General features: G+C 36.4%; 1 protein-coding gene across 1 annotated transcript in view; it reads left to right on the plus strand.

Annotated features, from left to right (window-relative positions):
• Positions 1-12,663, plus strand: part of LOC132286027 (serine/threonine-protein kinase ATM) — a 108,480-nt gene that overhangs the window by 16,785 nt on the left and 79,032 nt on the right. The window contains exons 18-26 of the mRNA XM_059788281.1: positions 51-206; positions 335-424; positions 515-702; positions 1,301-1,907; positions 2,025-2,096; positions 2,231-2,395; positions 8,911-9,036; positions 9,358-9,485; positions 11,585-11,741. Of these exons, the coding sequence (XP_059644264.1) occupies positions 51-206; positions 335-424; positions 515-702; positions 1,301-1,907; positions 2,025-2,096; positions 2,231-2,395; positions 8,911-9,036; positions 9,358-9,485; positions 11,585-11,741 (1,689 nt within the window). The remainder of the gene's footprint in view (positions 1-50; positions 207-334; positions 425-514; positions 703-1,300; positions 1,908-2,024; positions 2,097-2,230; positions 2,396-8,910; positions 9,037-9,357; positions 9,486-11,584; positions 11,742-12,663) is intronic.

Genomic DNA, 12,663 nt, shown 5'->3' on the forward strand with positions numbered 1-12,663 from the left:
ATTCTGTTTTATTGGTGCTTTCTATTAGCTCATAATACTTTCTTATGTAGGAGTGTCCATTGTTGGATGAGCGCATGGTTGTATTGTTGCCAGCAGCTGTTTATGCTCTTTGTGCTGGTTGTTCTCCTTTCCCGCATAATCACAAAGGACTTTCCCCTTCATACTTGTTTGTAGATGTTCCTGAACCCGCAGATGATCGGATTAAGGTACACGTGGATGTTGATATTTTTCTTTTTCCTTTTTGTTTTGTTTTTAATTTTCTTACTTGAACTATTGGATCTCATTTATAGATATTAGTTTTGGCCGCTGGACTGAATTTTTATTGTGCTTCTAGGCAGAAAAACATGAGTATGAAGCGTCATATGAATTTTTTGAGTGCTCTGTGGAAGTTCTTGCAAAAATTGATCTTCGTTCTGGAACTGAGGTGCCATTTCCTTTTTCTTCTTTTAAGAAGTAATTTTGTTTTTGGATTCTTTTTTATTTTAAAATTGGTTATCATTTTTAAAATTTTCAGGTTCCCGAATCACAATGCTATCAGGCTGTACGTCTTCCCCATCAGTTAAGAGATCCGCTGCTTCATGAAATGGAAAGCAGTATTCTTGAAGCTATAGTGGACAGGGAGATTGAAAAGATGCTTTTGTCTGATGTTTTTTTTAAATGTGCTCTCTTATCTAATTTCATGTTCAGCTCCTACATAACAAGGTTTGGTTTATCTCATTTATACATTTGTTTACATTCTAAGATCAATTTTCTAAAGAATTATCAGTCTTTGCTACTTTGGTGAGGGGTAAAGTCTGTGTTAGCGCCGTGTTGTGTTCTTGAGACGAATAATTTATATTTAACTGTATGTGGCTTTGTTCAAACAATGATGTTGTTGACAAGGTTCTGTGGTTTGGTGCTTTACTAGATGCACCTACATGCTCGTTCACTTAAATGAAGCATTGGCTAAACTTAATTCCTGCAGGATTCCATTTTGTTAATCATTTTTTCTTTTCTTTCCTTTTCTTTTTCTTTTTTTTAGTTGATTATCTACATTTATGTTTAAGCTGTGGAAATCTTCAAGTTTATCATATAATATATTTGGATTAGGGTCACAATCTCACATTGAGTTTAACATTTCTTGTGATTCACATGAATGAACTTATTCCAAGTTGCGGGACTGAGCAGATTGTGACTCTATCATCTGTAACAGTTCTTAAAATGAAATCAATTCCCTGTCATTGTAGGCATAAGATTCCCAGTTCCTCATTTATTCTATATGCTTTTGTGTGTCTCTGACATACTTTTGGTTACTTTGCAGGGTAGAAGAAGAAGCTTCATCATTCCTCACCAAAATGGGCCACTGCTTGTTAAAATTGTTGGATTGTGCTATGTCTGGCATTGAGAAAAGTTACAAAGATATGAGATGTGGTTGTTTGGGCTCTGGCTCTATTTTTGATAGCACGAGCTTCATCATAACTTCTTTTGAAAGTTTTGTTTGCTCTCCTCTTTTCAAGAAATGGAGAGACCAAAATGTTGATGTCATACTCAACACAGCAATACTTCAATCCATTGAAAGGCTTCTAAAGGGTCTTTCAAAACTATATGAAGAATGTTCTGATTGCACTAGGACTCTTCAGTCTGATATAGACCTGTCAGACTTATCTTCTTCTGACACTTCTGTTCGAAATTCTTATCCATTAAATAGCAGTAAGAGTATGATTATGGACATGGAATTGGATGTGAATGAGGATTCTAAAGATGTTGATATTTTATCTGTCAGTGGAAAAATTTCTACTAGCATTTCGGTTTCTGCCATGAAGTGGAAGTTTGACATTATATCTCTAATTTCAAGTTCTTTCTCAGTTCTACCAGTTGTTACATGGGAAATCTTGTTCAACCTAATGAAAAAAGAAAATGATCCAAGGGTATGTCATGGGCTGATTTACTGTTATTTGTCAGCTGATATTCCCGCATATTATATATATATATATATATATATATATATAAACATTTAATTTTTTAACACTTTTATTCTTGATTAGGTGCTTGAGAAAATTGTATTCAATCTCTGTCAACATCCTCACTGGTCCTCTCCAAAAAAGTTTAGAGACTTGGTAATCTTACTAATTTGGTACTGATTGCATAAACTTACAAGAAGATGAGAAAGTACATGCTACTTCTTGAGGTTCTTCTGCACCGTATCCTTGTTTAATTATTCATAGTAATACTTGTCTTTTGTTTTTTGCAGGTTATATCAATCAGTGATATGGTAGATATGCAAGCAAACCTTAAACTCCAGAATTTAAATATACTAGCTGCTATTTGTGTTTTGCAACGGACCCTAATCTCCTTGGAAAATGTTGGGAAGGATAAAAATGTTGATCTACCTTCAATGGGGATAGTATCTGAACAGGTATTTCTGGTGTCTTGGTTTTATTTAGAAATGAATTAGTGCACCCTATATAATTAAAAATTTGGCATCAATTTATTACGTCTTTGCTTTTGATAAAATGTGAAATTTTCTGAAAAAGGGCTGAAATGTTGAATGGAAGTATATATGAAAAGGATGAAGCAGAGTCCTAAGGAAATTGGGGGAAAGAGAGAGACCGAGGTAGACTAATCAAATGCCAACCAGGACAAAGCCATTTAAAATTAATATTTGGAAATGCAGTTCCCAATGAAGCACTACAAGGACATAGCAGTCTGTACTTATGTGCATGCTTTTAAACTGCTCAAACTAGGTATTACTTGAGAGGTGGCTCTCAATGAATAACTGTTGGGATAGTGGAATCGCACAAACATTGAGATCCAATGAAATCCAATAAAGCATTCACACACAAACAAAAGATATAATGTGATTCGGCTTAAACTGGCCTACATCTACGGATGAGAAGAGATTCCACTATGATTTGTGAAGAGATATTACGACGATAGAATACCTACACCGTGTACATGGTAACACTCCACGAGCCTATCTCCTTGCCACCATTGCCACCGGTGTTTTTCCTACGCCTAATCAACTCTCTCATGAGACTATATCTCTCTCAATCTTGCAAGTCTCAACCTATAACCTAGGTACCTATTTATAGTCCTAAAATACAACTAGAAACCTAATAAGAGTAGGAATTTGAGACACATTCCCATCAATGACTAGTATCCATAAAGTTACTAAAAATGCAAATTGTGCTGCCAATTCTTTAAGCAAGTTCGCTAGGACATTTTCCTTTCTTTAGAACGTGATATGGACCCAAGATTTTAGGTTCAGTGCTGCATTCAATTGGGTTGGATTCGAATACAAAGTTTTATGATACATTGCTAATATGTTCAGGAAGAAGAAAATAATTTAGTGAAGTGCCTTCAAGTGTTAAAAAAGGGGACACGCTTGTGCTAAGTGATATTATTTCTCTTCTCCGAACTTCTTTTTGAGGATTTTTCTTGAGTGAGAAAGTGAAGATTATTGGTGTTGTGTTTTTTTTTGCAATTGCTAGGTTCAATGGGAGCGAAAGGTGTGCTGTGATATGTGGGATCAGACATAAAATTATAACTTTGGTCCAGAGTTAAGAATAACTCAGAGCGATCTTTCATTAGGAACAACTGAACAACCAAGTCATGAGAGAATAATCATCCACAAATGTCTCAAAATAGTGAAATTTATTGATTGAATAATTCTTTATTGGACCCAATACATCTGAATGAACCAAATGAAACGGACTAGACACACGACGATGTTTACTAAGCTGACAAGCTTCACATAACAAAAACTTTAAATGACTAAGACTAGGAACTTGACGCTGCAAATCAGGAAGTGATGGGTGACCAAGACGATAGAGCCACTGGAATGGAGATGGAGAAGACTGAAGGACCATAGGCTCAAAACCAAAGCTGTATAAGCTAAGAGATTAATGCTCTGCACCAATCTTCTTCTTTGTCGTGAGATCCTACAAAACACAAGTAGGATAAAATGTAACAGAGCACTAGAGAGATTTAGCAAGCTTACTAATAGACATCAAACTAAAGGGGAATTAAGGAACATATAAAATGGATGAGAGACAAGGAATCACCAAGTTGAGTTGTCCCCAAACTTGAAACCTTAGTGGATGAACCATTAGTAAGAGTAACACTCTGAGAAGGAGCTACAGAATGAAAGTCAGATAAATGACGAGAAACATCCAGGATTGCTTCTCATAGGCAGGCCATGGTGGTTGACTGTTATCATCTTGATACTGAGAGACTGACTGGGATGTTCAGTTTAGGAGGCATTTTCAGGATTGGGAGATTGAGGAGGTCACTCGCTTTTTGGATTTGTTGTACCGCCAGGTGATTACAGTTGGGGATTCGGATTGTTGGCTTTGGGATTCTAACTCTCTTTTGCTTGGCTTTGGAGGTCCTTTCCCTTGGAAGTCTATTTGGCGGTCTAAGGCTCCTCTCAAGGTGGCCTTCTTTCCTTGGACCTCTGTCTTGGGTAAGATTCTTACTCAGGATAATTTGAGGAGAAGGAATCAGGTGGTGGTTAATTGATGTTATTTGTGTCGGAGCGATGAGGAGACTGTGGATCATCTTCTGTTACATTACAACATGGCTAGGGATTGTTGGGATTTATTGCTTGGTTTGTTTGGGATCCCTTTGGTCATGCCTCGCTCCTCTAGAGGGTTGATTGAGGCTTAGAGAGGTTTCTCAGTGGGGGCTCTCATTCAGGATGCTTGGAGGGCTGCTCCTCTTTGTATTTGGTGGTGTATTTGGCTCGAGAGAAATCGGCGCTATTTTGATGGAAAGGAGAAGCCTTCTTCTATGCTTATGTTTTCTATTATTTCCACCCTTTTTTGTTGGGTTTCAGGGAGAGATTATAGATCTATAGAGGAGATTGTTGTTTTTTTGGCCTCTTTGAAGGCTTGAGGCGCTTTTTGGTCTTTTTTTTGTCTTTGGGTTTTGCTCCCCTTCCGAGCGCTTTCTTTATAAATTTTTACTTATTAAAAAAAAAAAAAAAAAATCCAGTTAGATGATCTTATGCTCCAGAGTCAATGATCCAAGGGCTATGAGTTGAAGACAACAGACATGTGTGATGCAGTACCTGACTGGGCAAAAGTAGTCATGGAAGATGAAGTAGATGTCACTGTTGAGACAGAATCTTAGCACACTCATCATCACGTGGGAGAGTGACCATATCAGATTTAGCGGCATGGCGAGAACCAGAAGATGGTGTCTACGAAGAAGAAACATCATACTTGGAGGAAACTTGATTCGCATAAGTAGATGGTTTGCCATGAAGATCCCATCAAAATTTCACAGTATATAAAATATAATTTAGGCTATGTTTAAAGAAAGTTAATTAACCATTAAGCCTTATAAGCAGTCTAACCCCAGCCCAACGCACCCCGCCCCAACCCAACCAACATAACGTGTATATTTATTGTTTCTTTAATTTAAGTGGCCCAGAACCCAAGCCCATCTCCTACTCAGCCCACCCTAAACCCTATTTGACTTTCTCAATTACGATTTCTTACTAAACTGATACACAATCCTAGCTACATAGATGGAATCTTTCCTATTACCTTCTCTTTCTCTCACACACACAACCCTAGCCACAGATGAGTTTTGCCAACGGTTCTACTCGTCTTCCTCCAGTCTATTCCTCTTCCTCCCGTAAGTATTTGGCTAGTCTGTGACGTCAAATCTATGTAATAGGAAAGATTCCAGTCTCTCTAAACCAAAGGTTTAAAACCAGTCTCTCTTTGTAATCAAATTCCAGCAGAAAAGAAGTAAGAATTGCATAAGAACAATTTCACACCCACCCACAATATTTTTTTTTTTGATAAGTAAAATGTATTAGAAAGCGTTCAAAAGGGGAATGCACTTGTAAGTTAATACACATCAACAGCAAAGCTAAATTTTTGAGAAATTTATGTAATAATTTATTTTTTGAGATTGTTGTGTTGTCTAAATCTCTGTACCCCAACACACACATATATGTGTATGTATATGATAGTGTCACACACACACACACACACACACACACACACACACATATATATATATATTTTCTTGTAGAGTAATTTAGATCGTGAACGCCTTCGAGCTGATCTCAAACACTGTGGTGTGAGCTTGGGCCAAGCTCAAACACCATGCTCTAACAGCCGAGCCTAGCCCAAACAGCCCTTTACTCGTCTAGATTACAGCCCTAACCACATTCACGTCATCATGACGACCACATGTGGAGCCCCCCCCCTACCCCCAAGCTGACCGTTCACCACTCTGCTCACAATTCATATCTGAGGTGTCATTAGATAGTGTAGCTTGCTGAAGCCTGGAAAACACATCAGCAAGGGATGAAAGTTTCGGATTACCCAAAATCTATGCACTAATAGGCCAATACGCCAAGGACAAACTGTAAGAAATTGAACAACATTGAAGTCCTTGCATTGTTGCGGCATACTTCGAACATCAGAATTAATTTGCTGCTACATATTCAACTCCTAACAGACACCCATAACTTTTTAAAATTACTCTTCTAAACTCTCTTTACCCTCTTCAAGGCTTAAGTAATAAGTTCTGCTTACACAACTCATATACACGGGTGATTTTATTAGTACCAGAAGCTTCAACCGCTCCCATATTTCATTGGCAGTATACAAATAAAGTAATGTTGAACTGATTTGGGGTCCAATACTAGATAACATCAAGGAGATGATCTGAGCATCCTCCTTTTCCCATGCATCAAAAGATGCACTAGTTCTCTTTGGTTGGGTTTAGTCAGATGACTATCAAGGTATTTGGCTTTGAGAAAAATTTCAACAAATTTAGCCTACAATATGTAATTCTGTCCATTGAGTTTAACAAAGTAATGGGAGAATAAAAGGAAGCCGTGGAAGAGAACAAGTCCGAATTGTATGCCATACGTAATTGTTTAAAGATATAAAATTTGAAGAAAGAAATTAAAACATGAAGAACACGAGAATATAACGTGGTTCAACCACTAGGGCTTACATCCACGACACACAAAGCCCAAAGGGTTTCATCTCTTTCATTACTTTCTCTCTTGATTTTCTTTACAATAACCACCTCTATTTATAGGTGAATTTGGGAAGACTTGTAGTTAGAGAAAAAAAAAAAATTCTTGCTCTACAAGTATTTTATAATAAAGGAATTATACATAAAGTCAAATACAAAATTGGTAACAAGTTGTTGCCCAAGTGTATCAACGTTAACATTCTGTTAAGGAGTGATTTACGGGCTTAAATCACTCCTCTAATTATTCTCCAACACCCCCCTCAAGTTGGTACACGGAGATTGAAGTCTAGTTTCCAACTTGAAACTAAGTATAAAGTTGTCGAGAGTCTGAGATGAGTTGATCTGGAGATCCAAGACAAGTTGATCCGAAGATACGAGGTGAGTTGATCCAAAGATCTGAGACGTATTGATCCGAAGATCCAAAACGAGTTGATCTGAATATCCGAGAGGAGTAGAGTATAGAGTAGGGTATAATAAACCTACTCTGATACTATGTTAAATACCATCTTTTGGACTAGATGGTAGTTAACAATAATCAACCCACCGGAGAACCAAAAAATATTAGCCAGAAAGGACTGATCGGCTGGAAACTTGCTAGTCAGACCAGATGGAAGGAGAAAGAAGAAACGGAAAACCAAGTGTGCTGACTTGAAATCAATGAGATCTAGCCTGGTAGAAATAGATGGATTGAATCAGGTTAAAAGGACGATCAAATGGATTGAATCTGGTTGATCTAGTCGGGGTGATCTGAGTAACGGTCAGGTTGGGCTTTGTTTTTCTTTGTTATTTGATAAAACTAGTCTGGTTGATCTGAGTATGTAACAGTCGGGGTTAGTTGCATCACCAGGGGTAGTGTTTCCAAATGGCTGATAGCGGCCCCCCAACACCCCCCCCCCCCCCCCCCCCCCCCCCCCCCCCACACACACACACACACACACACACACACGCACACACCACCACCACCACACACACACACACACGAGCAAAGGGAAAAAAAAAGGACAAGAAGAAAAAGGCAAGTTGTAAGGATCAAACTATTTAATTTCTCTTACATGTACATTAGAAGTAATAGAGGTCATTGCTTGGTGCAGTTGTTAAAGCTTGATCTGTTGTTTGTGTGCGATGCAGCCATTTCATGTAAATTATGCCATATGTTAGTTTGTACCTAGTTTGTCACTCCCAAGTCTCAACGTCCTCGAGTGATGGGAGATATTTTTGGGTCAATCATCCAATCCCCTTGCTTGGGAGGAGTCAAATGAAAAAGCTAATGGTATCAAGCGGTGTGTATTGCTTTTCTTTTAAAAAGAATCATACGCGGATTAAGTTAGTCCTCTAGACAGGTGGCAAGATGGGCTATAGAAACACTAAAGAATGTATTGAATAGCTATTTAAGAGGCAGTTGTTCTTTTATATCTTCCTCGAAATTAACTCCATCTTGTCTTAAGTGGAGAAAGTTGATAGAGGTTTTCTCTCAGCTCCATGGTTCTTTTTGAAACCTGATTAGAGTCCATTTGGTTTAGATGCAAACCATTTATGCATGAACCAATGTGTTTCCGGGGCCACTGTGCAAACATTGGTTGGCTTTCAAGGAGCAGGTAGAGACATTCCTTATTCTTGACTACAACATTTTACATGAGCTTCTATCTTCTTTGGTAGAATTTCTACTTTAAATCTCTTTATCTTCGTTTCGTCTATCAAATCTTTACTTATTTGTGCCTATTTATTATCTACTGATTGCATTGTAGTGCTTTTAGAGCAAAAATTCTATTTTGATTGTATGTTACACGTGATTTGGTTTTAATCATGACGAGATTGTAGAAAACAAAGAGGAAAATTTATTTCTGGGGATTTGTGTTTTATGAATATGTTAACAGAGAGACCTTCTTATGTGACAATTACTAACTATTCGAAATTGATTTGCAGAGTTTGACATCTCTTGGCGATCTGGTCAACCGAGTTGTGGAAAATGATCTTTTTGATTGGTTTGGTCGCACCAAGTTGATTGATTGCATATGCAATCTCATATTACTCAGACCTCAAATTGGTCAGGTGATTATTGCAACAAAGATGATATTCGTAGTATTATGCTCTTAACCTGACAGCATATTCCTAGATTTAAGCACCTGAACTGAATATAATTTTGTGAGTTGATGGGTCCTTTGTCTTGTTTCTCTTGCATTTGTGTATTCTTGACTTACTATTATAACTTTTATGACTTGGCTAGCTGACTGTAATTTTAGAAGGCCAAAAGTGGGATATTATGTTTCTGTTAATGTTTGTTTGCCTTTTTTTAAATTACTTCAATTGATTCCTAATCTAATGGCTTTGAATCATTGTGTAACATGTTTTCCTGTGATATCCTTTAAATAGACCATGATTGAAAAGCTGCTCATGATGCTTCGGGATCCTGATTATCGAGTTAGGCTTTCCCTGGCAAGATGGATTGGCGTTCTTTTCCAAACATGGGATGGGCATGATGAGCTCTTCCAGGATATATGGTAGGGTGTGAAGAATCCTTATTTGATCAACTTTGTATCATCAATTTTGTTGGATAAGTTTTATGCATCTGGCACCCCCATTATTGTGACGTACTTTTTTTTTGGTCATGGCCTTACCTTATTATTTTGATCTCCATGTCTCACTTTCTATACTTTGATATTCTAATTCTCATTCTATGTCACTGTTGGATGTTGATATATAGCTCTTTTAACATTAGTTTGCCCAGTAAGTGAGTTGAATTCCAGAAGACGGCCTTTCCTACCTTGAATAAATGTTTGTTCCATTTAAGATGTGAGAATTTCTGTTCGCTGGGAAAAAAAATTGTCATTTTAATTTTGTTCCTGTTTGGGACCCATGTGCATCTAGCTCTGTACTTTTTTTATTTTAAAATGATTCTTATTTCTGCTTTGTTTCTATATGGATTCCGAATTTCTTATATAACCCACTTTTCCTTATACAACCTCAACATCTGTAATTTTACTCTGCTTCACTAGTCTATCAATTGACAATTTATCAACCAAGATAGGATATATATATATATATATATATATATATATATTTCGCCATCCTATTACCATTGGTTTTATCCTCATCTTGACACTTGCTTGTCATTTAATGTTCCGTAACCAAAATTCGTTCCGTACTTTGGATGCCGTCTATCTTTGATTGTGACATTCTATTTTGGATGTGAAGTCCTCTATAAAATTTTGTTACAGTTATTCTATAGTTCAATGGTTGTTTTGGGGTGTAGGCTTTTGTCAAACAGTAATAGAGATGCTCTGGAAACACAAATGAAGTGGAAAAAGATTTTGGAAGTTCAAATTGGCATATGAGTAGTTGGAACTATACTGTTAAACTCTCTTATATTTAATTATAACCTAAAAATTGATGAATTGGTGGTGTTGTTGTGTACAGTACACAAAAATTTGAGGCAGCACAGAAGCGAAGATCAACAAAGAGTTCTGACATTGAAAGACTTGTGGAAAATTTGATGAACTTACAAGTCAATTGTGTAATGATTTATAAGTGGAAATTTAAAATATTAACTATGAACTGTTATCATACAATACAAGTGTTGATGAATGTTGATAAGTAACCTAATCACACATTATATTGGCCAATGATTTGTTTTTGGGTTGATCTCAGCCAAACATTTGATTATGTACTGGAAAAGATTGGGTACGAAACCTTAGACAATTCTGTTTTGCTGTTTCTCTGTCCTGTCACAACCCTACCTCTATTATGCATGTGTCTATATTAAGCATAGATGAGATGACATAAAACATATAAGTGGCTGGTCAGGAAGTTGCATAAATTGTTCGTTGCAACTTAATTGATTTGACCAATCTGTACAAACCTGATTAGCCCTGCATCTGAGTATGCCTTAAAAAATCGAAGTTGAATTGAGGCTGTGTTGGCAACTTTAAATGATTGTTAGGTTGAGTTAGGCCAGGGCAAAGGATGACATATTTTGGCTGAGCTCAAGTGAACATCCAACCAGAACCAACCTACCTGGTTTGCAGCCCTCTATCCGTACAATGCATAATTTAGCAATTAATATCAGCTTTATACTTTTTAATTGTTGTAAAAAAGGATTATCTTGTAGTACATCAAAAGAGAAAAATATGGCTATGGATACTTGTTCATACTTCATATTATAATTACAATATCAAAATGAACCACCGGGCCATTGGCCCAGGTGGTATAAGCTCACTTCTCGAAAGGGGAGATGAACGGTTTGAGCCCCACATGGGCCAATGTGTTGTATTTGGGTTTGTGAATCTGTTGCTTACCTTCCAACAAACAATATCAAAATAAGCGAAAGCCCTTCAATATAACCAAAAAATTTCAGTTTGCTAAGGGAACATATTACAGTTCTAAAAAGTAAAAGGTAGTAGGTACAAACGTTTAGCATATTTGTCTTTACTGAAATTTATTAAACTAGTATTATGCCACATTCTTATTTGCTTGGGATGGATCAATTTCATTATATTGCTTTCTGTGTGAGCATGAGTGATACTTGACATGCTTTTCATACTTATTTATTGAAAATGGTTTTTCAGTAGTAAATACTTGAGCCTTTTGTCTGTTATTCCAGTTCAAATTTCAGTTCAAAGTTGGTTGTTTCGTCAAAAGGAAAAACTGTCACAGCAAAGGAGGTCCTAGCCATTGGTCCTCAGCCCCGTCCAACATTGGAAACCATTATTATTACTCTCATGCATCTTGCATTTTTCAGCGAGAAGATAGAGCTGGAGGTATGTATATTTTCATTGGGAGTTGACATCATAACACTATTTTTTTTAAATGTTAAATTTGAACATCTTTGACAAGAAAGATGAAATACAACACTAAGCGTTGGTTCTCCAAAAAGTAACAAGCACTAAACCCACACTAGGCAGAAGATGAGGCAAAGGCTAATAAAATAATAATCAATAACTTAAGAGGATGTTCTTGATTGCTGGATCATTCCTTTTATTTAATGTTATATTATATGACAAAATGATATCAGGTAATATTAAAATAACATAATATTATATGAAAGAAGATAATATTTCTATAAATTGATCATATGGTATAGTTTTATTATATGAATATATAGTAATATTTATATGTGATATTGTATTATATTTTTCTCAAGTCCTATTGTTTCATTTATAAAAAAAATTAGTTTAGTATATACATCTATCCAAGGCCAAGAATCTCTGGGAGAAAATGTCTGCAAAAATTATTCAAGTCCAACATTTAAACGAGTGTAACAGAACACTAAACAGAACACCCCATTCTTGCATACTAAATGTAGTACTAGCATCCTTACCTTTTTAAAATTTCTTCTTCACTCATTTGCAAACTATATGTTTTCTAACTGTATTATATATTTTATAAACTTTGTAACTTTGTGGTTAAATATCTGCAATCAAATTCTTATTTGGAAATATCACACATATTTTAAGAATTCCTAAAGATTAATGCTTTCTGTGCCTCCCCCCCTGCTCCACCACCTGTTTTTGTGTTGCTATTCTGTACTTTTTCTTTTGTCAATGGGTTAGCCTTTCTTGTCCTTTTTTTTTTTTTTTTGATAAGTAAAATTGTATAAAAGTGCTCAAAAGGGGAGCAAAAGCTAAGAGAATTACACAAGGCCAAAAAGGGCCTCTAAGCCTTCAAAAAGGCCAAAAAATC

Source organism: Cornus florida, unplaced genomic scaffold (genome assembly GCF_030987335.1).
Source record: "Cornus florida cultivar Cherokee Brave unplaced genomic scaffold, ASM3098733v1 CherokeeBrave_3.0.0_Hap2_Chr11, whole genome shotgun sequence".
Classification (NCBI taxonomy): Eukaryota; Viridiplantae; Streptophyta; class Magnoliopsida; order Cornales; family Cornaceae; genus Cornus; species Cornus florida.